The sequence below is a fragment of the Acomys russatus genome, chromosome 27 (genome assembly GCF_903995435.1).
Source record: "Acomys russatus chromosome 27, mAcoRus1.1, whole genome shotgun sequence".
Lineage (NCBI taxonomy): Eukaryota > Metazoa > Chordata > Mammalia > Rodentia > Muridae > Acomys > Acomys russatus.
The window spans coordinates 56935883-56959349 of NC_067163.1; the positions used below are offsets into that span (position 1 = coordinate 56935883).

At 59.1% G+C, this 23467-nt stretch overlaps 4 protein-coding genes across 4 annotated transcripts; 3 read left to right on the forward strand and 1 right to left on the reverse strand.

Annotated features, from left to right (window-relative positions):
* Nucleotides 1-809: 809 nt before the first annotated feature.
* Nucleotides 810-8977, forward strand: LOC127210154 (cAMP-specific 3',5'-cyclic phosphodiesterase 4C-like). The gene is made up of 5 exons (XM_051169826.1): nucleotides 810-1131; nucleotides 8067-8255; nucleotides 8610-8646; nucleotides 8731-8846; nucleotides 8965-8977. The coding sequence occupies exons 1-5, from the start codon at nucleotides 959-961 to the stop codon at nucleotides 8975-8977; spliced, it is 528 nt and encodes a 175-aa protein (XP_051025783.1). The 5' UTR covers nucleotides 810-958.
* A 251-nt stretch (nucleotides 8978-9228) lies between these two features.
* On the forward strand, nucleotides 9229-12659 carry LOC127209923 (cAMP-specific 3',5'-cyclic phosphodiesterase 4C). Its single transcript, XM_051169566.1, has 10 exons — nucleotides 9229-9417; nucleotides 9497-9590; nucleotides 9865-10028; nucleotides 10135-10233; nucleotides 10528-10692; nucleotides 10773-10872; nucleotides 11073-11227; nucleotides 11332-11454; nucleotides 11603-11785; nucleotides 12313-12659. The coding sequence occupies exons 1-10, from the start codon at nucleotides 9403-9405 to the stop codon at nucleotides 12574-12576; spliced, it is 1362 nt and encodes a 453-aa protein (XP_051025523.1). The 5' UTR covers nucleotides 9229-9402; the 3' UTR covers nucleotides 12577-12659.
* A 4487-nt stretch (nucleotides 12660-17146) lies between these two features.
* Nucleotides 17147-20784, forward strand: Rab3a (RAB3A, member RAS oncogene family). Its single transcript, XM_051169568.1, has 5 exons — nucleotides 17147-17315; nucleotides 18298-18525; nucleotides 19119-19237; nucleotides 19834-19958; nucleotides 20335-20784. The coding sequence occupies exons 2-5, from the start codon at nucleotides 18298-18300 to the stop codon at nucleotides 20523-20525; spliced, it is 663 nt and encodes a 220-aa protein (XP_051025525.1). The 5' UTR covers nucleotides 17147-17315; the 3' UTR covers nucleotides 20526-20784.
* Nucleotides 20785-21332: 548 nt separating this feature from the next.
* Mpv17l2 (MPV17 mitochondrial inner membrane protein like 2) lies at nucleotides 21333-23467 on the reverse strand. Its single transcript, XM_051169570.1, has 5 exons — nucleotides 23258-23467; nucleotides 23001-23171; nucleotides 21779-21855; nucleotides 21535-21663; nucleotides 21333-21460 (listed from the first exon to the last, which is right to left on the reverse strand). The coding sequence occupies exons 1-5, from the start codon at nucleotides 23442-23444 to the stop codon at nucleotides 21422-21424; spliced, it is 603 nt and encodes a 200-aa protein (XP_051025527.1). The 5' UTR covers nucleotides 23445-23467; the 3' UTR covers nucleotides 21333-21421.

Below are 23467 nucleotides of genomic sequence, written 5' to 3' on the forward strand. Positions count from 1 at the left end.
GGGGACAAGGACAGTACTGGGGATAGCTTCCATGCCTCATACCCTCATAAGAGCTCCTGGGTCCCGTTTTTGCCGGTTCCTTCCCAGCACAGCAGCCTCAGGGGACCTCCACCAGGCTCGGGGCATGGCACTGCCCTGGCTATCTCCTCTTGCTCCATGCCCCACCCGGCAACGCTATCCACACACTTATGGTTCTGCTAATTAAGATGGAAAATGTCCTCGAAGCGCTCTGCCACTCTCCGGGAAATTCCCCCTGAGACTAGGAGGGGTGGTGAGTAGGAACCTGAGTTTTCTAGAACCGGGAGGGAAGAGATCAGCTGGAGGTTTGGGCAAGAATCGTGGTTGCAAGGTGGAGCCCTGGGGTGTCTCGGAGCCAGTGACATCATGAGTTGTGCGGAGGGTCTGAGCCTCGTGGAAGGTATAAAAGCCTGCGGGTGTCTGCAGTGTCGCGCTGGCTGCCCTGAGCTCACAGGCAAGGTGGGTCTTCACTCTGGCTCTTTCGGCCCATGGGGTGGGGACGCTCTTAGAGCCCTTGGCACAGTAGGAACGCTTGCGTGAAGTGACTGGCATCCCTTCTGTGCCCTTGCGATCCCTGGCCTGTGTGTGACTTGTGTGCATATGTCTGGGCGGGGGACACTCCCAGTTTCGTCGTCTTTTTGGGACTGCTCTTCTGCCCCGCCAGGGCTGGACCTCCAAGCCTGCTTACTCGGGGTGTGCTGCAAAACTTGCTCTGTGTCACCAGGGACCAGATTCTGAATCTAGGCTTCTCAATCAGGTGTCCGGGAGCGTCGGCGACCCGTGGGCAGAGGCTCAGGTCTGAGTCTTGGGAGCCAACTCGCCTGGCTACAGCAGCTCGGACAGGGCGGCTCTGTGGGGTGGGAACCCGCGCGCCTCCCTCTGTGCACAGCCCCTCCCACCCAAGGTCTCTCTTTCCTTTTCCTTGACTTCGGGGCGACGCATGGATACCCGGCTTGTCGGCCCCGCAGGGGCCCTCCGATCCCCGAAGCACCTGTGGGGGCAGCCACGGTGCCCGATCCGCATCCAGCGTCGCTTCCACTCGGACCCGGAGCGCAGAGAGCGGCCTGGGCTCGTGAAGTCCGGGCGCTCGTGGCCCAGTTCCTTCCACCGCCGGTAGGTGACTGAGAAGGCGGGGTCTGGGGCGGGGCCTGCTTGAAGAGGTGACAGCTACTGAAGGGGCGGGGCCTGGCGAGTGGTGAGGTTTACAGGAATGGGTAAGGGTCACCCTTTGCAGGGTGAGGGGGAGCAGTTCGACTACTTGCAGAAAGTGGGCGGAGCCTGAAGAAGATGGAGTGGGCGCTGTCTGTGGTGGGTGGGGCTGGGTGTCACGTGAGGGAGAAGGTCCTGGCGTTCAAGAAGGCAGGGTGGTAATCCCAGCAATCTTGAGGCAGAGGCAGGTGGGTCGCAGTGAGTTCGAGGCCAGCCTGGTCTACAAGAGGAGTCCAGGACAGCCAAGGCTACACAGAGAAACCCTGTCTTGAACCCCCTCCCCCGCAGAAAAGAAGGCAGGGTGGCTGGGCGCGGTGGTGCACTCCTGTAATCCCAGCATTCTAGGAGGCAGAGGCAGGCAACTCTGTGAGTTCGAAGCTAGCCTGGTCTACAAAGCGAGTCCAGGACAGCCAAGGCTATACAAAAAAGGAAGGCAGGGTGGGTGAGGAGCCTGGACCAGTTGGGGCGGAGCACAAGTGGGCGTGGTCTGCAGAGGCCGAAGGGCGCCAGGAGTGCAGATGCATCAGATCAGGAGATGTGGCATGGGCGGAGCCTGGAGTTGGTGGGCGGAGCCAGTGGGCGGGGTGTGAGATGGGCAGTGGGCGGGGTGTGAGATGGGCAGTGGAGTGTCCTGCCTCTTCTGCAAGTGTGACAGGGGTCTTGGCCCGGAAGTGATGGTGCATAGTCTGTGGGGGCTGGGTCTTCTGTGGGACGGATCGGACCTGTTGTAGGCTGGACTGCGCTGGGCACCCTGACGCTGGGCTGGTGGGTGCGGAAAGGTCGGAGTTCCCCTGCGGACTGCGTGGGGAGCCTTAGGCACTGGAGCGCACCTTGGAGGATAAGCTCTGTCTAGCTGAAGAGGCCTTGGTAGTGGGTGGTGGTATAAGGTTTCCTGTGGAAGCCCAGTGCCGTGGGCTTCTTGTGCGTGTGTGGCACCTGCAGGCCGCAGTCCGAACAGTGCCCCATTGCAGGCTGCAGTCATCTCTTGTCTCCCATTGGTCCCCACTCCAGTGTGTCAAACGCAGTGTGTGCTGAGTGAGTTTTCTTTTGCATGGCCACGGGTGTGTCAGCAGCTGAGTTGGGCTGTCCTTGCCTGTCATCTGCTGCGATTCAGCAGGGAGTTTGCAGGTGGCTGGGCCTTGCCAATCCCTCCCAGCATCTAAGTGGCCTAAGGCCACACAGCCATGGTGCTGGGAAGCAGTTCGCCCATGGCCTGCCACTTGCTGCAGCCCTTGAGGGATAAAACACAGGTCAGTTCTTGCATTTAAGAAGGAGTACCCAGCCGGGCGTGGTGGTGCACGCCTTTAATCCCAGCACTTGGGAGGCAGAGGCAGGAGGATCTCTGTGAGTTCAAAGCCATCCTGGTCTACAGAGTGAGTTCCAGCACAGCAGGGCTACACAGAGAAACCCCATCTTGAGGGGAGAGAGAGAGAGAGAGAGAGAGAGAGAGAGAGAGAGAGAGAGAGAGAGAGAGAGGCCCTGAGGCTGTGGCTGCCTTGGTTGGCAGATCACTCACCTACCATGCTTAAAGCCTGACACCTCAGCACTTCAGATCTCGAGGCAGGAGGATTAGTTCAAGATCATCCACAGCTGCATAGCATGTCTGAGGTCAAGCTGGGCTACTTGAAGCTGTCTGAGAAGGAAAAAGAAGTGGGGCTTGTGGGCTCTGCTTCTAGAACAGGCATAGGGGGTGGATAAAGGATAAAGTCAATGTCCGTGTGTGTGTGTGTGTGTGTGTGTGTGTGTGTGTGTGTGTGTGTGTGTGTTCAGTTATGGCTCTGTCCCCAGGGCCAGGCACAGTCATCCAAGAGCCACAGGACTCCTTGGGTGGGTCTAGGAAGAAGTCTCAGGCAGCAAGCTCCCAAGTTAAAGTGCAGCCTTGGGGACCTAGACCACATCACTCCCCTCTCTTAGCCCTGTTGTACCCCATGGACCCCTCATTGCCACAGCCTGCCTCGAGCACCCTGGAGAGCCTCAGCTCAGAGGACGGGCCTGCCTTCCCAGGTGACCCAGCCAGGCCTCCCCCACCCTTTTCAGTGACATGTCATTTGGGCCTCTCTGGTGGGGGAAGTGGAGGCTCCACATGGTTCGGACTCTGGAGCGAGCTTTGCGTGGCCCCAGGAGGAAGGCCTCACCCCGGGGAGTCAAGTTCTTGCTGGGGAACTGGGGGATGGATGTTCTGGCCCCTAGGCTGGGCGCAGGAAGGCCAGGTATGAGGCACCCACTGTTGACCCAGGTGTGGGCTGCGAACCTACAAAGAGGGCCACACAGGTCGGCTGGTGGAGATGGCTCTGGGAGCTTCATGGCTGAGTCCCAGGGTGAGAGGCAGGCAGGTGCAGCTGGAAGCCCTGAGCTTGGCCTGGAGCCACGTGGAGTGAATCCAGACAGGTGTGCTCAGCACGCGGAACAGGGGTATCAGACCGGCAGGCGACGCTGGAGAGTGGGCAGGCCGCGGGCAGCTGCCAGGCTCTCTGCTCTGACCTGTGGGCCGGCTGGATCCCGACTGAGCAGGCTGCATAGGGCTGCGAGTGCGCTGGGGAGCCACGGGAGGATCTGAGGAGGGGCGGCCCTGCTTTAGCTCCCAGGAGCATCTGCAGCCTCCACCCTTGGTCTCTCTGCCTGAGCCTTCCCAGGGGACTTGGACATGTCCTTCCTCTTCCCAGGACCTCAGCAGCATGGACAGAACAGTGTTTAGTTTCCCGGTCTCGAGGCCTCTGGATAACAGGAGAAACGCGCTCTCCTGGGAGAAAGAGAATTCTAATAGAAAGAATTGAAGGCTCTGGAGTGTCCAGGCACCAGAGATTTCTGGGCACTCCCCGAAGTCACAAAGCAACGTAGGGTCAAGTCCAGATAGGGCCTGTACATCCCCCCCCCCACTGCAGCCCCCACTTACCTAGCAGGACCCTAGCTCACAGGACCAGACATTGAATGTCCAGTCCAGGCTCTGTGGCCACTTCTCCACTTTATATTTATTTGTTTGTTTGTTTGTTTGTTTACTGGTTTTTCGAGACAGAGTTTCTCTTTGTAGCCTTGGCTGTCCTGGACTGGCTTTGTAGACCAGGCTGGCCTTGAACTCAGAGTGATCCGCCTGCCTCTGCTTCCCGAATGCTGGGACTAAAAGCGTGTGCCACCACATCTGGCTCCACTTCTCCATTTTATAAGCTACAATAACAAATGACTGTTGCAGCCCTAAATGAAATAACAAATTTGCCTGTGTGAGCGAGACAGTGGTAGTACAGTCCTTATGGCGTTAATGCTAGGCTGGCTGCTGGGACTGAAGAGGGGTGGATAAATTAGTTAATGAATTAAATGCAAGTGGCCCAGACGGCAGAGTTCACTGACCTGGGATCCTGTGAACATTCTGCCATTCATAGCTGTGTGACTTCAGGCAAGTGGCCCAACCTCTCTGTTCCTGTCAGCAATTTTGGCACTACACCAATCACATGGGTGTCTTCACTTTTCCATTTTCCGTGCTTTTGAGGGCGGGACTAAATCCCCCTGGAACCCAGTTTGTCTTTGGGGACCTGGGGCCATAGTGATCTTCCCTCAGGCCTGGAGTGATGTCAAGATTGCTTGGACCCTGGCTGGCGGCCCCTCGCCCCAGGCAGGTCCTGGCCGCCTCTGCTCCCTGGGGACCAGCTCTATTTAGCTGCAGCCTAGCAGCTACAGATGCTATTTTCATCTTGGGCTCAGTGAGGTTTTTCCCACCAGGTGTCAGGTTGGACCTCCTGGCCCGGCTGAGCCTCCCCCACTCGGGGTGGGGGCCATGTGGCCCTCTGAACCTCAGAGTTCTTGTCTGAGCAAGGGTCACAGCTCAGTTTTGGCAGTACTCCACCCCTGCTCCGTGGCCGCGCACCTTAGATCCCCAGTGAGACTGGAAACCTGGGTGTCGCCTTCCCAGTGACACAAGGGGCAATGACTGTGCTGCAGGGTGTGTGTGTGTGTGTGTGTGTGTGTCCCATGTCACCGGCCTCCATCTGAAGTCCTTTCCTTTGCCTGGGGCCTGTGTGAGGCTCAGTTTCCCCTTCTGTCCAATGCGACTGTGTGCCCCAGCATTCCTGCAGGGCACCTGGCGAAGATCCCAGTGACTCCTGGAGATCCCACTCGCCCCTTTCGTGGGCTGGGGACATGAGGAGCAGCGGGGCGGGGGGAAGGCTCTGCTGGCAGGCGGATGTTTGTCGGGAGTCGCAGACTATTGAAATGGTCCAGACGCGCAGGGCCTGGGGAACGTCAGAGCGATCGGGTCACATGGGGACCTGGGGCTGGAGCTGCGCTGTCACCCACCGGCTAGAAAGCCCCGTACCCCGCACAGTGCCTCAGTTTCTTTCAGCTGGAAAAGGCTAGACAGTTTGTCATTCTGGGTCCGACCCTGGGGACGTGGTCACCCAGGAACGGACCTGAATCCACGGCTGCGAGGCCCGGTTCTTGAGGGAGCTAGCTCCTACGGCTCGACATCCCTCTCCCGTCTCCCACATGAATCTTTTTGAGGCAGGGTGCGTCGCACTCCAAAGTCCGGGGTGCTCTTGTATTAGTGGTAATCCTCCTGCCTCAGCCTCCCCTGCGATGGAATAGCAGGTGTGCCCGACCACACCTGGCCTCATCTCACTCTGAGGCAGTTTACAACTCAGTCACCCACACCAACCCTTAAACCAGGCTTGGTGGCATACACCTATCTTTCCATCACTCAGCAGGCTGAGGAAGGAGGATTACCATGAGTTTGCAGTCAGCTTGGGTTACAGAATGATTTCAAAGCCAACCTGAGTCCCTCGTCTTAAAAAAAAAGAAAGAAAGAAAGAAAGAAAGAAAGAAAAAAGTAAATAACTATACAAATAAAAATAGAGTTAGAATCGTGGGTATGCTGTGCCTCAGTTTCCCCCAGGCGCCAGAGCGGGAGCTGCATAGGGGTGGGCGGGGCCTGGCCCTCAGCCCTGTCCTCGGCTCCGCCCCAAGCATCTAAAAGGTCTCTGCTTTTTGGATCTGGCCTCAGCCCAGCCATGCAGGGTCCCGCGGCGCCTGGCTCCCCCCGGGGCTCCCCGCGGGGCTCCCCCGCACTCTTCAGGAAACTGCTGGTGAATCAGAGCATCCGCCTGCAGCGCCGCTTCACGGTGGCCCATCCGCTGTGGTGAGAGGAGCGGGATGCGGGACAGGGAGCGAGGGTGACAGCGGCGGCAGCCGCGCTGGGGTCCGGCGCCCGCCCGTCCCCCCTACGCGCTGCCTCATCTGCTGACGGTCTGTCTGTCTGTCTCCGTCTGTCCCCTCCATTCACTGCTCCGAGGCACGCTGAGGGACCCAGTCCACTGTCCCCGAGGTCCCTGTGCGGTCCTGCACGCCTTGTCTTGACGCTGCTGGCCTAGGGCGCGCGGAGGCGGGGCGCCTATATGCACCCCTCGGCGGCCGCGCGGGACGCTGTGGATCTCGTGGGGATCCTGGCTGCGAGGTCAGACGGGGCCTGTGGGGCAAGGGTGAAGTCCCCAGGTACCGTTTCAGGTTCGAATCCCGGCCTGTGCTAAGGACATGCGACTTCATGGGCTGTGGGTTTATGCAGAGTCAAGGCGGAAACCGGTGGGGGAATTCACTCTGAGCGAGACTGCGTGACGGCCGAGTGTAGCAGTCCCTTCCCCAGGTCACACAGCCATTTAGTGACGGCAGGGGGCGGGGTGATCCTTGGGAGGAGCGGTCCTGTTCCAGACAGTCGCACCAGGACCACAGCCTTCAGCCAAGAGAGGCCCCTCTCCAGCTTGAATAGGGAGTACCCCACCTGGCACCCAAAAAACGAGAAGGGCAGATCCTCAGCTGGTTGGACCTGAATGCTGGTCTGAGGTCTCTCTGTGGCTCGGGGACTCAGTTTACCCGTTTGGCACACGCGCCGTTCCCACAGCCAGGACATGGACCTTGCCGGGTGCTGTTCGCGTCATGGAACGGCCGCCTGACCCCGCCAAACCCCAGCTAAGTTTAGAGCAGAAAGAAAAGCAGCCTCCCCGGCCCCAAGGAGTCGCCAGCCAGACCTTAACCCTCGTGCCCGAGGGCGGGACTCGAACCCAGCACCCTGAAGTTGTCCTTGCCTCAGTTTTTCCAATCGTCCTCAGGTGGGACGGGGAAGGGGGCCACTATCCAAAAGCCTTGAGATGGCGAGTTTATGGCGATCACAGGGACACTAGGGCGGTCCTGGGCCTGGGGACAGAAAGGCAAACAAAGCCCCGCCCCACGTGACGTCACGAAACTGTCTACGCTGTGCCCTCCAAAAACCCGAGGGACTCTGAATAAAACGAGCGCAGCCGAGCTCACCCGAGTGAGGCAGGACTGGGTGGAGGATGCACGAACCCATCCGAACTCGCCCAAGGCTCGTCGGAAACAGCCGAATCGAGCCGAGCTCACCCAGCCCAGCTGGCCAGGACCCCGACATTTAGGGCGCAGCGGACGGTCACGTGACCGCATCTCCGGCTTGCGGGCCTCGGAAGCTGGACATTCTCTGGTCGCAGACCTCCCCAAGGTCGCCATCTACCCCGGCGCCAACTCCTGCCCCTCACGCCCTCTGTTTTTAGAGGGTTCGGCTGAATGTGCGCGGGAGCCGGGGCTGGGGAGTGGGGTGTGTGGGGGCGTCGCACCCCAGATCCGAGTCGCAGGCCTGAGCCAGTCACGTGGGGAGCGACCTGCACCCCAACATCTTCTCTCTAACCCCGAGGAAAGGAGCTCAGACCCGACCCAGCAGAACCTGGGACACTTGCAGCAGGGGCGTGGTCACCGGGAGGGGCGGGGCCTGCGATGGGGGCTCCAGGGACCACGCGGCACACGGACCGACGGACGCTGCTCTGAGGTTGCCTCTCTGTTCCTGCCTTCAGCTTTGACCTGGAAAATGGGCTCCCGAGCGGCAGGGGGCCCCTGGACCCCCCGCCCGGGCCGGGTCTCGGTCGCGCCCTCCAGCCTCCTGCCCAGCACGGCCAGCGGCGCGAGTCCTTCCTGTACCGCTCGGACAGCGACCACGAGTCTCCCAAGGCTGTGTCCCGGACCTCCTCGGTGGCCAGCGACCTGTGAGGCCCGTTTAACTTTAGTGGGGTTTTGCACTTGAAGTAGGAGTTTCCCAGAGTGTTGCTTACTTTGTTAATGTGCAGAATGTCGCGGATACACGCGGTCGGCGCTTGTTTGACCTTGGGGGCAGATTTGGGACCGAGTGGAACACTAAGGCCGGTGATAGAAACTGCACAAATAACTTTTATCTGAGCTTCCTAGTAGCTGTGATGAAAAGGGAAACAATTTTTTCTGTCCTGGTTGTGCTAAGACCCCCTACTGTCCTCAGGACTCAGTTTCCCCGTTTTAGATGTGGGTAGTGTGGGGGACTGGTGGGAGAGCCTGCAGATGCCCTCAGTGATGGCCTCCTCCTGCAGACACGGAGAAGACATGATCGTCACGCCCTTCGCCCAGGTGGGTGTCCCTCACCTCCCTCCGGCCGCGAGCGCGCAGGGGGAGCTGAGACTCCCCCAAAGCTGAGCGCCGCCCTCGCCACAGGTCCTGGCCAGTCTCAGGACGGTCCGCAGCAACGTGGCCGCCCTCGCGCACGGCCCGGGCAGCACCACCAGGTACAGGGAGGGGCGGGGCGGGACGGGGCCTGGGGTGCAGGAGTGGTGTGGAGGGGTTTCAGGGCGGGGTGGGGGGTTCAGGGTAGTGGAGGGGGTGGGGGTGGGGGACAGAGGATGGGGGAGCGGGGCACACGTGAGCACCGGTCAGGGAGGATCCGGCCAGGTGGCCCCTCTGACGTCCCTGTCCGCAGGCAAGCGCCCCTGGGAACCCCTCCGCGCGGCAGCCAGCCTTGCGCCCCCGCAGGTATGCACCCCACCCCAACCCAGGGCAGCTGTGCGAGCCCTCGCGTGCGGCCCCTGGACTGGGGCTCACTGCAAGCCGGTGGTACCCCCAAACCCACCTTTGCACTCAGATCCCCCCACCCTGCCCGCCCACTTTACAGACCAGAGAGGGTCATGGGCCTGTCTGGGGTCACACAGCCACTCGCAGAGGCCCTGGGCTCCGGGGTGGAGGGCACAGGCTCCCTACGGCGGGGTTCCATGCTCACCCGCTGGGCCCCCAGACGAGGCAGGGCTGCAGCTGGCGCGGGAGACGCTGGAAGAGCTGGACTGGTGCCTGGAGCAGCTGGAGACGCTGCAGACACGGCGCTCGGTGGGGGAGATGGCTTCCACCAAGGTGAGCACGCCGCGGCCCCGCTCGCCGTCCTCCCCTGCCATCGCTGTGCTCCCTGCTCATCTTCCTCCCGGCCCCGCAGTTCAAGCGCATGCTCAACCGCGAGTTGACGCACCTGTCGGAAACCAGCCGCTCAGGGAACCAGGTGTCGGAGTACATCTCGCGGACCTTCCTCGGTAAGCCCCGACCTCCCGAGCTTGTAGGTTAGACCGGCAGACGCCATTGCAGCCCCTGTGTGGAGAGACAGAGGTCTCACCCCGCACAGTTGGCCAAGGCTGGAGGAGAGGACATGACAGGTAGGGTTTCGAAGCACCAGTAGGAGTTTGCCAACTAAGACACGGGGAATCTGTGTGACCACGGTCACATAGCAGAAGCGGCTGATGGGAGGGCAGGAAGGGGAACCCCGAGTGACAGACGGGATAGTGGAGTCTTGAGCGACCGCCCCTGCAGACCAGCAGGCCGAGGTGGAGCTTCCCAGGCCGCCCACGGAGAACGACGACCCACGGCCCATGTCCCAGATCACTGGACTGCGTGGGCCCCGCCCCGCCAGCCTCCCCACAGCTGCCGTCCCACGCTTTGGGGTCCAGACAGACCAGGAGGGGCAGCTGGCTAAGGTGGGTCTCCTCAGAGCCACGGGCCTCAGTTTCCCAGCCTGTACGTGGGGCCAGCGGGGCTCAAGGAACAAACGCGGTGGCGCCGACGCCGTTTTGTCACCCTTAGGAGCTTGAAGACACCAACAAATGGGGACTCGATGTGTTCAAAGTGGCTGAGCTGAGCGGGAACCGGCCCCTCACAGCGGTCATATTCAGCGTCCTCCAGGTGCTTTCCCTGCTTTGGCTTTGGGGTGTCAAGGCCAGGATTGGCTGACGGGTCCCTGACCGGTACGGGGGAGCGAGGGATAGGAGAAGAGGGCGACGACAGAAGGAATGCAGGATTGCGGCGGCAGCGGGGCATCCGGGAAGAACCGGCTTTGGAGGATGAATAGGAGTTCAGGAGAGAGGAGTGGGGCGGGGGAGGGGGGCAAGGCGAGCGGGAAGGGGGGGGGTGAGGGAGGGCGCGTGTGTGTGTTGGGGGGCGAGCCAGGGGCCCAGAGCCGGGTCTGTGATGCGCCAGGAGCGGGACCTGCTCAGGACGTTCCAGATTCCCGCGGACACGCTGCTGACGTACCTGCTGACGCTGGAGGCCCACTACCACGCCGACCTGTCGTACCACAACAGCTTGCACGCCGCGGACGTGGTGCAGTCGGCTCACGTGATGCTGAGCACTCCGGCTCTGGAGGTACCGCCGCCCACTGAGGACCGTGGGGTGGGCGGGGCAGAGCGGCCACCCTGCGCCCTGACACCTGGGCCCCCGCCCAGGCCGTGTTCACAGACCTGGAAGTCTTGGCGACCATCTTTGCATGTGCGATCCACGACGTGGACCACCCCGGGGTCTCCAACCAGTTTCTCATCAACACCCGTGAGTGAGGTGACCGCAGACAGAGCCGCCCCGGGGCACCCTGGCGAGCAAACTCAGCCGGTGTCAGGGCCTTGGGTGGCTTCCTGTAGGAAGGGGCATTAGAGCTTGGGCTTCGCCGCATATGTAGGAGCTGGCCAGTGGCATGCCCTCCCCAGCTGCGTTTGGGTGGAGTGGGGTCGAGGCCCCGGCTGTCCCCACAGACTCGGAGCTGGCCCTGATGTACAATGACATGTCGGTGCTGGAGAACCATCACCTCGCGGTGGGCTTCAAGCTCCTGCAGGCAGAAAACTGCGACATCTTCCGGAACCTCAGCGCCAAGCAGAGACTGAGTCTGCGCAGGATGGTCATCGACATGGTGACGTCACGGCACCGGGCGCCGAGGCCCTCCCTCTCACAGCTGGGGATACTGAGGCACAGAGGGTTCCAGAGGCTCAGCATCGGCGACTTCATGTCCCGCAGGTGCTGGCCACAGACATGTCCAAGCACATGAGCCTCCTGGCAGACCTCAAGACCATGGTGGAGACGAAGAAGGTGACGAGCCTCGGCGTCCTGCTGCTTGACAACTACTCCGACCGCATCCAGGTGTGACATGCGGGGCCGAGCCTCAGTCTTCCTGTTAGCTGCCTGGGAAGCAGTCATCCTCCTGCCTCCGGCGCTCACCACCACAGCCGGCTCAGGGATAGGGCGGAGGTGCAGCCTCCTGAGCCCCCCCCCCCCCCCATGCCCGCAGGTCCTCCAGAGCCTGGTGCACTGCGCCGACCTCAGCAACCCCGCCAAGCCGCTGCCCCTCTACCGCCAGTGGACCGAGCGCATCATGGCCGAGTTCTTCCGGCAGGGCGACCGCGAGCGCGAGTCCGGCCTGGACGTCAGCCCCATGTGTGACAAGCACACAGCGTCCGTGGAAAAATCCCAGGTGTGCGCGAAGCCCGGCTGGGGAGGGGCCTGAGCCCACTGCAGCGCGCAGCCTTTCCTTTCCTTTCTTTTCCTTTCCTTTCCCTTCCTTTCTTTTTTGTTTGTTTGTTTTGTTATTTCGGTTTTGTTGTTTTGTTTTGTTTCCAGACAGGGTTTCTCTGTGTAGCCTTGGCTGTCCTGGAACTCACTCTGTAGACCAGGCTGACCTTGAACTCGCAGAGATCCTCCTGCCTCTGTCTCCTGAGTGCTGGGATTAAAGGTGTGCGCCACCAGTCTGGCTTAGGTGGACTTTTGATTTGTTGTTTTGAAGATAGTGCTATTTTGTCCCCCTGGCTGGCTAGAAGTCACTTGCTCCAGATCAGCCTGTCTCAGTTTCCTGATTGATGGGACCCGGATGAGTTTATACGAGAGGGTTTGAACGACGAATAGGAATTGAGACATGCACATTCCGGGCAGAGGACCCGCATGCCATTGGGCTGATTCTAGGGTTCGCTGTGACTCACTTGCCCCTTCTGCCGTCACCCTAAGGTGGGATTCATTGACTACATCGCCCACCCTCTGTGGGAAACATGGGCCGACCTGGTGCACCCTGACGCTCAGGAGCTATTGGACACCTTGGAAGATAACAGAGAGTGGTACCGCAGCAGGATTCCCCGCAGCCCCACACACATCGTGGGCCCCGACCGCTTCCAGTTTGAGCTGACCCTGCAGGAGGAAGAGGAGGAAGAGGAGGACAGTGATGAAGGGCAGAGCTCAGCCCTGAACAGGTCCTCAGAGTCACCCAGCACTTAACTCCTGTCCTCCAAGGCTAGCCCAGAGCCCAGGGTATGCTGTATCCGGCAAGATTTTGGGCTAGCCTGGCATGGACCATTGAAGTCATATGACCGGGCCCTGTGGGCACCGGTGATGACTTCTCTTTCCACCAAAGTGGACAGCCAAGAGTGCCACACAGACTAGTCAGGGGTCCACTGTGACCACAGGCTCGGCAGGAACGGCGCCGGTTTGGGGAGGGACGGGTTGCTGGACAGTGTCCCCTCCCGCTCCATTTCAGTCCGCACGTAGGCTATGGTAGCAGGCTCTTTCCATTTCGGTTTGTTTGCCATCTTTTGGGTGCTGAAGACAGAAGCCCAGATCCCCGCAAGCTCTGTGAGCACAGTGACCGCAGCCCTGACATCCACACCCTGCACTCAACAGTGCAACACTGCGGTGTCTCTTGATACCAGAGGCTGCACAACACTCTTCCACCTAGAGGCCAGGGACCCTCCTGGAAGACTCCTGCAGGCCTCAGAACTGCTCACACAGATCACTAAACACCGCTGGGGGGGATCAGTGCGGGTCCGTCCCCCCCCCCCCCCCGTAGTAGCCTGGAGATGGGGAATGCCACAGTTCTGCCATAAAACCCTTTGCTGACAAGACACCTCTTCTCAAACTGCGTGCTGGAGGGCCTCAGTGCTCTCATCTGGGTACCCAGACTTGGGGGCGGGGCCAGGGGCGGGGCCGGAGCCAGGAGCTGGTCCAGGCTGGGCAGCACAGACAGGAAAGAGGGCTCCGCTTGGTGGCACACACCTTTAATCCTAGCATTCTGGAGTCTGAAGCAGGTGGATCTGTGTGAGCTCCAGGACAGCCAGGGCTACGCAGAGAAACACTGTCTCTATAGACGGAGGAAAAAAAAAAGAAAGAAAGAAAGAAAGAAAGAAAGAAAAGAAGGCTGGGGGAGGCTTTGGTCACACTTGGGAAGCGTTGCTCTGCAGAAATGGAATAACCTTGTCATGGCTTGTTCACTTGTGGGGAAGATGAGACATAAGCTGTCCCTCCTGTGTTTGTTTTTGTTTTTTGTTCTTGTTTTTTTGGTTTGTCATGATAGGATTTCTCTGTGTTAGTCTTGGCTATTCTAGACTCACTTTGTAGACCAGGCTGGCCTCGAACTCACAGCAATCCCTCTGCCTCCCGAGTGCTGGGATTAAAGGCGTACACCACCACAGCCGGCTCCCTCGTGCCTTCTCACAGCTTCCACACAGAGTGGGTGCTGGCTTCTGGCTGTATGACCGATTCCCTGTTTATTGTTATTTTTCCCTCACGTCCCGACGTCCGACCGCACTGGACTGATTTTCGTGGTCTCACCTTCCAAGTTTTTGGCTGGGGTGACAGGGGCGCATGTGTGCGTCACATGGCCGGTCCCCTCCCCTTGCCCCGTTCCCTGTGGGCCTGGACCTCTGCACCTAACCAGGGCCTCCAAGGAGACAGGGTGGCAAGAGACTTCCTCTGTAAATATTATGGTTCCAGCTATTCCTCCCCCGGAGGCACAAAAAGCCATCTGGGGTCACGGGCTGAGCTGCTTCCTTCTTCCAGATGTTTTAAGTGGTGGCCCTCAGAGACTTCCTGGTAAACACACTGCTGTGGGAGACTTTGGGAGTCACACGATTTTACAAAGCTAATAAGTGATCGGGCCAGCGAGATGGCTCAGCAAGCTAAGGTGCTTGCCGCCAAGCCTGATGACGTGAGTATCATCCGTATGTCTCCCCAGGTTGTCCTCTGCACTCCCCCGACCCTGTTCCCACACAAATAAACGAGAGTCACTTTAAAAAGATGCGCTGGTTCCCTCTGTTCCTTCTCTCCTGCCTGTGTGTTCATTTTCCTAGGCCGTTAACACACATTTAGTTTTTTTTTTGAGAAGGGGTCTTCTTGTGGCCCTGGCTGCCCCAGAGTGAGGACCAGGCTGGCTTAGACTCAGAGATGTCCACGTGCCGCCGCCGAGCCTGGCTGTTTTACGCACATTGTGAGCCAGAGTCTCACTTTGTGGTCCTGTATGATCAGGGTTAACCTCCTGCCTCAGCCTTCCAAGTGCTCCGATGACGGCCGGCCGATTGCGCCCCTCGCCACCAGCTGAGCTACGCGCTTTCTACTCAGGAGCCCCAGCCCGGCAATGGGGGCGGCTTGGTTCCTCCCCTGACCTTACCCCTTGGGCATAAATCCCAGCGAGGCTGGGGTTCCCCCCTGCACCCTCTGCCTGGTCCCTGGTCCCCACCGTAGCCTCCGAGTGGGACAGGCGCTCCAGACATTAACAAATTGGTGGTCGCTCCTTGTCTGCACCCTCACCCTCTCCACCCCCCACCCCTCCCACCCCGCCTCCGGAGCGCGCTCTCTGGTGGGGGTGCGGGTGGGGGTGGGCAGAAAATAAGATTCCCCAGGCGGCCCCGCAACGGGCGGAGCTCGCAGGCTCCTGGCGGGGGTGGCGAGCATCCAGGCGACAAGTTATTCTGGTCCCTCGGCGCCTTCGCAGCTGGCTGGGCGGTCTATAAACTGGGCCAGGCCAAGTCCCCAGTTCTGCCTCCTACGGGGATGGAGGCGGTGGGGACCCTCCTGGGCTTCACGAGGAGGGACCACAGGACAGGACAGGATTTCTAGCTTGGTCAGGCGGATCTGCAGGAATGTGTTGTTGGATCATTGTCCAGAAGTCTGCCTTTGTGCGCCCAGCTTCCAGAAACACGGGGTCGCCTGGGCCCAGTGTCCACACCATCAGGGGTGTGCGGTGGCTGCTCTGGAAGCTTCTCTGCATCTTGGGTCTTTTATTGCAATTTTGGAAGACTTAGGGGTCAGGACATTTCTGAGCCTTAAGTGCTCAGGGAAGCAAAGGTTTTGGGGGGACTCGTCAGACCCTATCTTCTCCCATATTTCTCTGGGGGGGCGGGCTGTGTTTATGTGGATCAAGCTGGCGCGAAACGGAGCATGACCTGGGACGTCACAAGTCTCCCTTCCTTTTCCTAGAGCAGGACGCCAGGATAGAACTCTGGGTTTCTGCTGCTATGCAGGCTCCCCACCAAAATGAGTTATATCCTCAGCCCATTAAAAAAGAGAGAGAGAATTCTTTCTTTTTCTTTTTCTCTTTCTTTTCTTTGTGTTTTCAAGACAGGGTTTCTCTGTGTAGCCTTGATTGTCCTGGACTCGATTTGCAGACTAGGCTGGCCTCAAACTCACAGCGATCCGCCTGCCTCTGCCTCCTGAGTGCTGGGATTAAAGTCGTGTGGTAGCACACGGATGATTTAGCTCTTTAATTTTGTGTTTATGGGTGTTTCCTTGTGTATGGTGTATGTATTTGCACGTCTGATGCCCAGAGCCAACTCTCTAGCCCCCTCAGCCCACTTTTTTTTTTTTTTTAATCTAGAGAGGGTCTCATGTAGCCCAGGTTAGCCTTACAAGGTGAGGATGAGCACTAACTTCTTCTTCTTTTTTTTTTTTTTTAATTTATTATTATGTATGCAGTGCTCTGGCTGCACATACACCTGCAGGCCAGAAAAGAGCCTCAGATCACATTATAGATGGTTGTGAGCCACCATGTGGTTGCTGGGAATTGAGCCTAGGACCTTGGGAGGAGCAGTCAGGGCCCTTAACCTCTGAGCCATCTCTCCCACCTGAGCACTAACTTCTAACGCTCGCTTTTAAACATGCTTACTATGGAGGTGAAAGGGATTTTCCATTGTGCCTTTCTTGGCAGCGCCTCTCTAGACCCTATTCTTTATAACAACTACAGAAATCTGAAGATAGGTCAGGGCCTCCACAGCTCCGCCGCATTCTTGGGGTGTAAACAGGACTCCCGCACACTGAAAATATCCCTTTGCTCCCCGTCTTGTATTTGTTTGTTTTTGAGACAAGGTCTGACTGTGTAGCCCTAACTGCCTGGGAACTCTTTATGTAGACCAGGCTGGCCTTGAACTCACAAAGATCTGCCTCCACCTGCCTCCCAAGTGCTGGGATTAAAAACTCTGTTTTAGCTGGAAGTCTTTAGTCCCAGCACTCAGGAGGCAACAAAGGTGACACAGAGAAACCCTGTTTTGGAAAACAAAACAAAACAAAACCTCTACCTTTTCTTTAATGGTTCTTCTGAGCCCTAAAATGTAGTAAGCAAGGTGTACATCTGTCACCCCAACATTTGTGAGGTGAAGGTAGGAGAATCAGGAATTCAAGACCAGCCTCTGATAACTTGATAAGTTCGAGGCCAGCCTGCCACTTGCGACCCTTTCTTAAAACAAAACCTAAGCTCCTGGGTGCTGTCCAGAATGGTCCTGGACATTTCTAAACCAGGGGCTGGTGACTTCTAACTCAAGTTCCCAAGGAGGGTTGGGTCACGGGCCTCTGCCTCTCCGCCCTTCAAACCCCTGGCAGTTCCCATTGGGCCGCCGAAGGCGTAAGAAAATACTGATTGGATAGACGATCCGTCGCTCGAGAGCAACAGCCAATGAGGCCTTCATGTCTCCTCAGAGCCCCGCCAGCCAGTGCCTCGCCAGGCTCCTCCCCTCCCTGGACGACGCGAGCCAATGAGGGCCCCGGGAGTGCCAGTGAGGTCCCGCCCCTTGTCGTCACAGCCTCGTTTGCATAGAAAGCCCCACCTCCGGCTTTGCAGGACGTCAGCGAGGACTGCAGGGGCCCGAGCCTCCGCCGCCGCCTGCAGCCCGGCAGCCTCTCCTGGGGCCCGATCGCCAGCTCAGTCGCCAGTGTCGCCGTCGCCAGCGTCGTCTCAGCTCGGAGCGGGCAAGGTGAGCGCAGCCCAGGGCCAACGCCGCGAAGCCCGCGTCCGATTGACAGCCAGGGAAATAGTGGGAGCGCGACACGGGTGCGGTGGCTGCGGGTCTCGTATTTGGCATTTCGCGTCCCGCACCCCTTACCCTTCACCCTTAACTCGGCACCCGGGGCCCGGGCTCTGCGACAGAGGGGGAGGGGAAGGCCAGGCTTGCGGGAGGTTTGTGCGTGCTCGTGCACGTGGGTGAACACGCGTGTGCGCGCCCGCTGGGCATGAATAGGCTCGCGTGACCTCAGGACGTGCACCGTGCACGCTTGTGGAACCTGTGCGTGCGTGGTGCGCGTGCGCGGGTGCGCGTGGGTCTGAGTACAAGGATGCGCTCACTCGCGTGTGGGGCCATGCGCGTTCGTGGTGTGTTCTCGCCGATGTACACTGGTTGGTGCAGTCGTGCATGGGTGCAGGGAGCTGTGTGCTCGCATGGGCGTGTTTGCGTGTTTCTCCTGCTAGTTTCCACTCTTGGACACAGGGCAGGGGTTTGGGCCTGCCTGACCCGGATGCTTCGTCGTTGCGTGTGCATGCCTGTGAGAGGGATTTTGGGGCATGTGAGCGCCTGTCTCTGTCACGTGAAGCAGCTATCTCAGGACCTCAGCTCTTGCAGGAAAGGAATAAATATAAGGAAAAACTGGGGATCTTCGTGTACTCGCGCTCCCGTGCTCCCCCGTGGGTCTCTAGGGTAATGAAAGACTGATGGGAAGGTGGGGCTGGCCTCGGTCTCCCTTCAGGTTCAAGGGGGTCTGGCTTGCTAGGGACCTGCAGGGGTGTCCCCTTCACAGCCTCCTTGAAACCTTGGGCCTGTCAAGGTCACAGCCCAGCCTGTTCTGGGAGGGCCTACGTGACACTGGGGGTCCTGGTGGACCGAGGATGGTCCCCTTGTGCAGTGTCCATCCTGTGCGTGGTCCTGCTGTGCCCCTCAGGTCCTCTGTGCCCCCCCCCCCCAGATGGCGTCGGCCACAGACTCACGCTATGGACAGAAGGAGTCCTCAGACCAGAACTTCGACTATATGTTCAAGATCCTGATCATCGGGAACAGCAGCGTGGGCAAAACCTCATTCCTCTTCCGCTACGCGGACGACTCCTTTACGCCGGCCTTTGTCAGCACGGTTGGCATAGACTTCAAGGTCAAAACCATCTACCGCAACGACAAGAGGATCAAGCTGCAGATCTGGGTGTGTGGGGCCCGAGGGGAGAAGTCATCCCCTCCTGCTGTGGAAGGGGCGGGGCTCGGGCGCCACACTGTGTGAGAGGGAAGCTGGGTAGCTGAGGATGATGACCATCCTTCCCCCCCCCCCCCACTCCCCCCACCCCCATCACCAACATGACAGGCTTCCCCTCAAGGGTAATTTTGAAATGTTTTGACTTTTTGGGGGAGGGCGGGGGGAAGAGACAGGATCTTTCTATATAGCCCAGGCTATCCTAGAACTCTTTAGAGCAGGCTAGCCTCCAACACAGAGATCTGCCTGCCTCTGCCTCCTGAGTGCTGGTTTTAGAGGTGTACGCCACCACCTCCCAGCACCAGTTTCTTGTTTTCTTGCTGGTCCTGTGAGTCCCCACTTGGCATTTGGGCAGCACCCAATGAATGATTGGTCATTGAATGAATGAATGATTTTGCAGTGGCCCATGTGGGCACTGGCCACCCAGCCTGCTTTTCCTGACCCACTGTCCCTGGGCATCAAAGGGGCTGCCTGGACAACGCCCAGCACAGTTCCTCTCAGAGGGGCTGCTGTGAGGTCTTTTCTGACCACTGCACCCTTCCCCCCAGGACACAGCAGGCCAAGAGCGGTACCGCACCATCACCACAGCCTATTACCGGGGCGCCATGGGCTTCATCCTGATGTATGACATCACCAACGAGGAGTCCTTCAATGCAGTGCAGGACTGGTGAGCAGTTCGCCCAGTCAGAAAACAAAAGGACTCGGACACTTGCAGCTCAGTTGGTGGAGTGCTCCTAGCTCGGGAGAATGCTTGTGGCTTGGCTGGTGGAAAGTGCCTGCTGGGCTCAAATAAACACCTGGAGTTCATCCCAGCACATCCAAAAAACAGCAAAGAACAGGAGTCGGGTGGGATAAACCCTGTGGGATGTTTCCGAGGCTTGGGTGCGGAAGGAAAACAAGGTGACCAGTAAGCTGTAGCATTTAAATGTTCTGGGTACCCAGGCACTGGCAGGCCAGGTCTGTGGTCCCTGGTACTTAGGAGGCACTTGTCACTCAGCTCCGTGGCCAAGCACTTGTTTATCATGTGTGGCAACCTGGGTTCCACCCACAGTACCACGGATTCCGTCAGATCCCAACGTCTGACGTAGCGGAGCACTGGATACCATCCCAGCCTTTGGGACTGAAGCAGAGGGATGGAGAGAGAGGTCCAGGACAGCTGGGGCTCATGAAAAACAGGGGGAGGTGGCCTCGCTATCAAGGGGTAGACACAGGGAGAGGGCCGGGTCCTCTGACCCCTGCTCAGCCTCCCGCTGCCTCCCGCAGGTCTACTCAGATTAAAACGTACTCATGGGACAATGCCCAGGTGCTGCTGGTGGGAAACAAGTGTGACATGGAGGACGAGCGAGTGGTGTCGTCAGAACGTGGCCGGCAGCTGGCTGACCACCTGGGTGAGTACCCAGTGCTCTGGCCCGCATCAGGCTAGACCCCTGACAGCCGGTGCCCAGGACCTCAGGGATGGGGGGCCTGGGCTTGAATCCAGGTTGTCTGCCATGAGCAGGCCTGCAAAACCTTTTTTTTTTTTTTTTTTCCCCCTTTTTTGTTTCTTAGAGCAGGCACAAGCCTGGGGTGGGGCGTAGGGTGGCAAAGACTAAGGAAGGGCCGAGTGGGACATGACTGCCCCCTAGAGATGTGGCTGTCACAGTGTGCTGAGTCGCCAAGAGGCTGGGTGGCCAGTCCCCTTGGGAGTCACAGTGCCTTTAGAGGAGTGGAATGGTCCTCAGAGACGGGGCTGTGAGAGTGTCACCTTCCCTCTCCCCAATGCAGGGTTTGAGTTTTTTGAGGCCAGCGCCAAGGACAACATTAATGTCAAGCAGACCTTCGAGCGTCTGGTGGATGTGATCTGCGAGAAGATGTCGGAGTCGCTGGAGACCGCTGACCCTGCGGTCACGGGCGCCAAGCAGGGCCCCCAGCTCACCGACCAGCAGGCACCTCCTCACCAGGACTGCGCTTGCTGAGCCACCCCACCCGCCAGGGGCAACTCTCCCCTCCCTATCACCCTATTTATTACCGTAGCTATTTATTTATTTATTGAGGATGTGCCCTGAGCGCACCCCTTCTCTGCCCTGTACATATCCCCACCTCCGCTCTGCTGTGGTGTATTGTGGTCACTGCTCCCCCTCCTTTTAAGAGCCCCCCATTTTTGTTTTTGTAAACCACCCCACCCACAGTTGTCGGTTGTGAAGGGACCAGATGTCACTCTGCAGCAGGCTGAGGGGAGATGGTGAAGCCTGCCAGCCCTGAGGCTGGGGGATTGCCATGTGGACCATGGGGTTGACAGGCTGGTGTCCTGCTTGCCTGGGCCTCCTGCCCTATTCTTTATCTGTGGGGTAGACGAGGTGTGTGTGGGGGGGATATAGCCACTACTTTGGGATACCCCAAAAACTGTTCTGACGTCATGAGTGTCAAACGTGTCCCTCACTTCCCTAGAGGTTATGAACACTACACACAGTTCAATAAAGCAAATGGACCTTGTTGAGTCTCTGCCCGCTGGCCCTGCACCCACCCTACAAGGCAGGCCTTGTGATAAAAGATAATTTAATGACATTTCCACACCGATGCACAGGCTCCAATCACGTTCTCTGAGGCCAAACCATACCCCATCCCAAGGCCGTGGGGCAGGTCCTTGCCTTTGGCTCCGGGTCCAGGGACCCTCATGTGGCCCTGGGTCGAGTCAGTATTGAAATTCTAGGCAGACTGAGAATATCATGGTCCCAGTGAAAAGCCTGGGGGCTGCCCACCGCTGCTCCACATGAGGACACTTGAGTCTCCGTGGTGGGCTCAGAAGGGACGGCCAGCCCGGGCCTGCTTTGGAGGGTGTCCGCCGGCCTCTTCATCGGCTTCACGCTCACGGTCAGTTCGTGCAGCCCGGAGCCGGAAGGGGTTCAGGGGCCTGTGTGCAGCCGACAGTCACAGGGGGAACCCGCGTCCCCTCCCCAGCCCCTCTCACCCGGGGGCTGAGCTCACCCAGTACTTCAGGTAGGAGAGGTACGTATCCCAGCCCAGTGTCAGCCCGTTGATGTAGGTGACGCGGAAATGGGACGGAACGAAGAGGAAGTTCACCAGCTGGGCGGCTGGCCACACACACCAATCAGCCTGCGGGGAGGCGGGGACACCGTGAGGGCGGGGCAGCTGCAGGGGTGGGGCCAAGGCCTTGAAGGTGGGGGGTGAAGTGGGGCCACATTGAGAGGGCCCGCACAGGCATACTCACCTTGTAGAAGTCCCAGAATTTGTCCCTCAGTTCCTGGCAGCTCTCCTCCAGCGTCTGGCCCTCCAGGCTGCCAAGGCCTGAGAAGAAGACCAAGAAGTGGATGTAAAGGTTGAGGTGGCTGCGAGATAGAAGCGGTGTGGGGAGGTGGACCGTGCGGCTGAGTGACAGTGTCCCAAGCACAGCTCCAGGGCGGGCCAGGACTTAAACAAACACATGTTAGGGCGTCATGAGCCCGGTACCGTTCCCAGTACCTCAGCGACCACCTCACTCATCATCCAGCCCCGCCCCATCGCTCAGGGCTCACTCTCCCGCATGTACTCCTTTACACCCGCACTGACTGCAGGCTTGCACACACGCTACCCCAGGCGTCGTCCTTGTCACTGACTTCCCCCACTGGTCCCCCAGTACATGTGCCCCCCCCAGGGTCTGTTATTGTAGGGGTACCTTCCAGAGGGAAACATAAAAATGCAATATGGTTGTAATTTCAGCCCTTGGGAGCACAGAGGCAGGATTGCCACAAGTTTGTGCTAGCCAGGGCTACACAGACCTTCCCTGTGCGAACAGTTACCTTTTAACTGTTAACTTCCCTGAGCGGGCTGTCTGGGGAATGCTTGTATAAACCTATCTAATTAAGTGACATGACGGGGGAAGACCCACGGTCCCCAACTGGACAAAAGCGGAGACATGAGGCTGAGCACAAGCCAGCCAGCATGCAGTTCCCTCCCACTCTGGCTGTTCTGTTACTAGCTGTGTAAAGTTCCTGCCTTGATAACTACAGCTGAAATAAACCCCTTCTGCCCCGGGCGCCTTTTGGTCAGGGGATTTTAGAAAGCCAGGCGGGGCGCCCACATGAATTTCTGAACTGGGGAAGCACGAAACAGCCAGCCTGGTCTACATAGAGATGTTCAGGCCAGCTGGGGTTACGTGGTGAGGCCCTGTCTCAAAATGGGGGAGCAGGGAACCCAGTTGGTTGCAAACTCAAGGCAGCCTGGGTATATGACAACTTCTCCAACAACACAAGGCAGAGCCAGACGTAACCGTTATGCCCTGCGGGCGTGGTGGCGGCACGCCTTTAATCCCAGCCCTTGGAGGCAGAGGCAGGCGGATGATCTGAGGCCAGCCTGGGTTCCATAGTGAGACCCCGTCTCGAAAACCAAAACAGAAGGAAGCATTCCTGAGCACAAACCAGGCTCTGAAGGCTAAAGTCTCAGCCGCTCCTTACCCAGGAAGTACCAGACGCCCAGCAGGGGGGAAGCCACCGTCTGATCCACCAAGACCTTTTTCATCACGCTCGGGAGGCTTCGCAGGCCCGAGGCGGGAAGGAGACGGTCCAGCCACAGGTACCAGAAGTGCAGGAAGGGGCCCATGCTGCAGCCCACCGCGAACATGCTGGCTGCGGACGGGAAGAGTCAGGGCAGACCCTCCAGGCTGGGCGCGGGGTGCCGGGTCCCAGGGTGACGACTGGCGGGTCCGGCTCACCTGAGCGCCGCGCGTTGAATCTCTGTCCCGGCCGCCCGCGCATCTCCCAGGCCTGTCGCACGCCGTCGCCCGCAGCCATGAGCGCGCCGCAGCCCAGCGTGTTGGTGACGAGCAGTGCGCGGCCCTGGAACAGCGGCCGCCCCGCTGCAAGCGCCTTCCGAGCCCATTGCCAGCCGCCCGAAGCCATCGCCGCCGACCGGGACGCCAGGG

Bases quoted from the DNA above. Each gene is read 5' to 3' on its own strand.
- LOC127210154 (XM_051169826.1), top strand. From the start codon at position 959: ATGGATACCCGGCTTGTCGGCCCCGCAGGGGCCCTCCGATCCCCGAAG. The intron at 1,132-8,066 runs GTAGGTGACTGA...TCCTGCCTTCAG, and splicing joins CCCAGTTCCTTCCACCGCCG to CTTTGACCTGGAAAATGGGC. The intron at 8,256-8,609 runs GTGAGGCCCGTT...CTCCTCCTGCAG, and splicing joins TCCTCGGTGGCCAGCGACCT to ACACGGAGAAGACATGATCG.
- LOC127209923 (XM_051169566.1), top strand. The intron at 9,591-9,864 runs GTAAGCCCCGAC...CCGCCCCTGCAG, and splicing joins CATCTCGCGGACCTTCCTCG to ACCAGCAGGCCGAGGTGGAG. The intron at 11,455-11,602 runs GTGTGACATGCG...CCATGCCCGCAG, and splicing joins ACTACTCCGACCGCATCCAG to GTCCTCCAGAGCCTGGTGCA.
- Rab3a (XM_051169568.1), top strand. From the start codon at position 18,298: ATGGCGTCGGCCACAGACTCACGCTATGGACAGAAGGAGTCCTCAGAC. The intron at 18,526-19,118 runs GTGTGTGGGGCC...CCTTCCCCCCAG, and splicing joins GGATCAAGCTGCAGATCTGG to GACACAGCAGGCCAAGAGCG. The intron at 19,238-19,833 runs GTGAGCAGTTCG...TGCCTCCCGCAG, and splicing joins TTCAATGCAGTGCAGGACTG to GTCTACTCAGATTAAAACGT.
- Mpv17l2 (XM_051169570.1), bottom strand. From the start codon at position 23,444: ATGGCTTCGGGCGGCTGGCAATGGGCTCGGAAGGCGCTTGCAGCGGGG. The intron at 21,856-23,000 runs GTAAGGAGCGGC...TCTTCTTCTCAG, and splicing joins GGGCGTCTGGTACTTCCTGG to GCCTTGGCAGCCTGGAGGGC. The intron at 21,664-21,778 runs GTGAGTATGCCT...GCCTCCCCGCAG, and splicing joins AATTCTGGGACTTCTACAAG to GCTGATTGGTGTGTGTGGCC.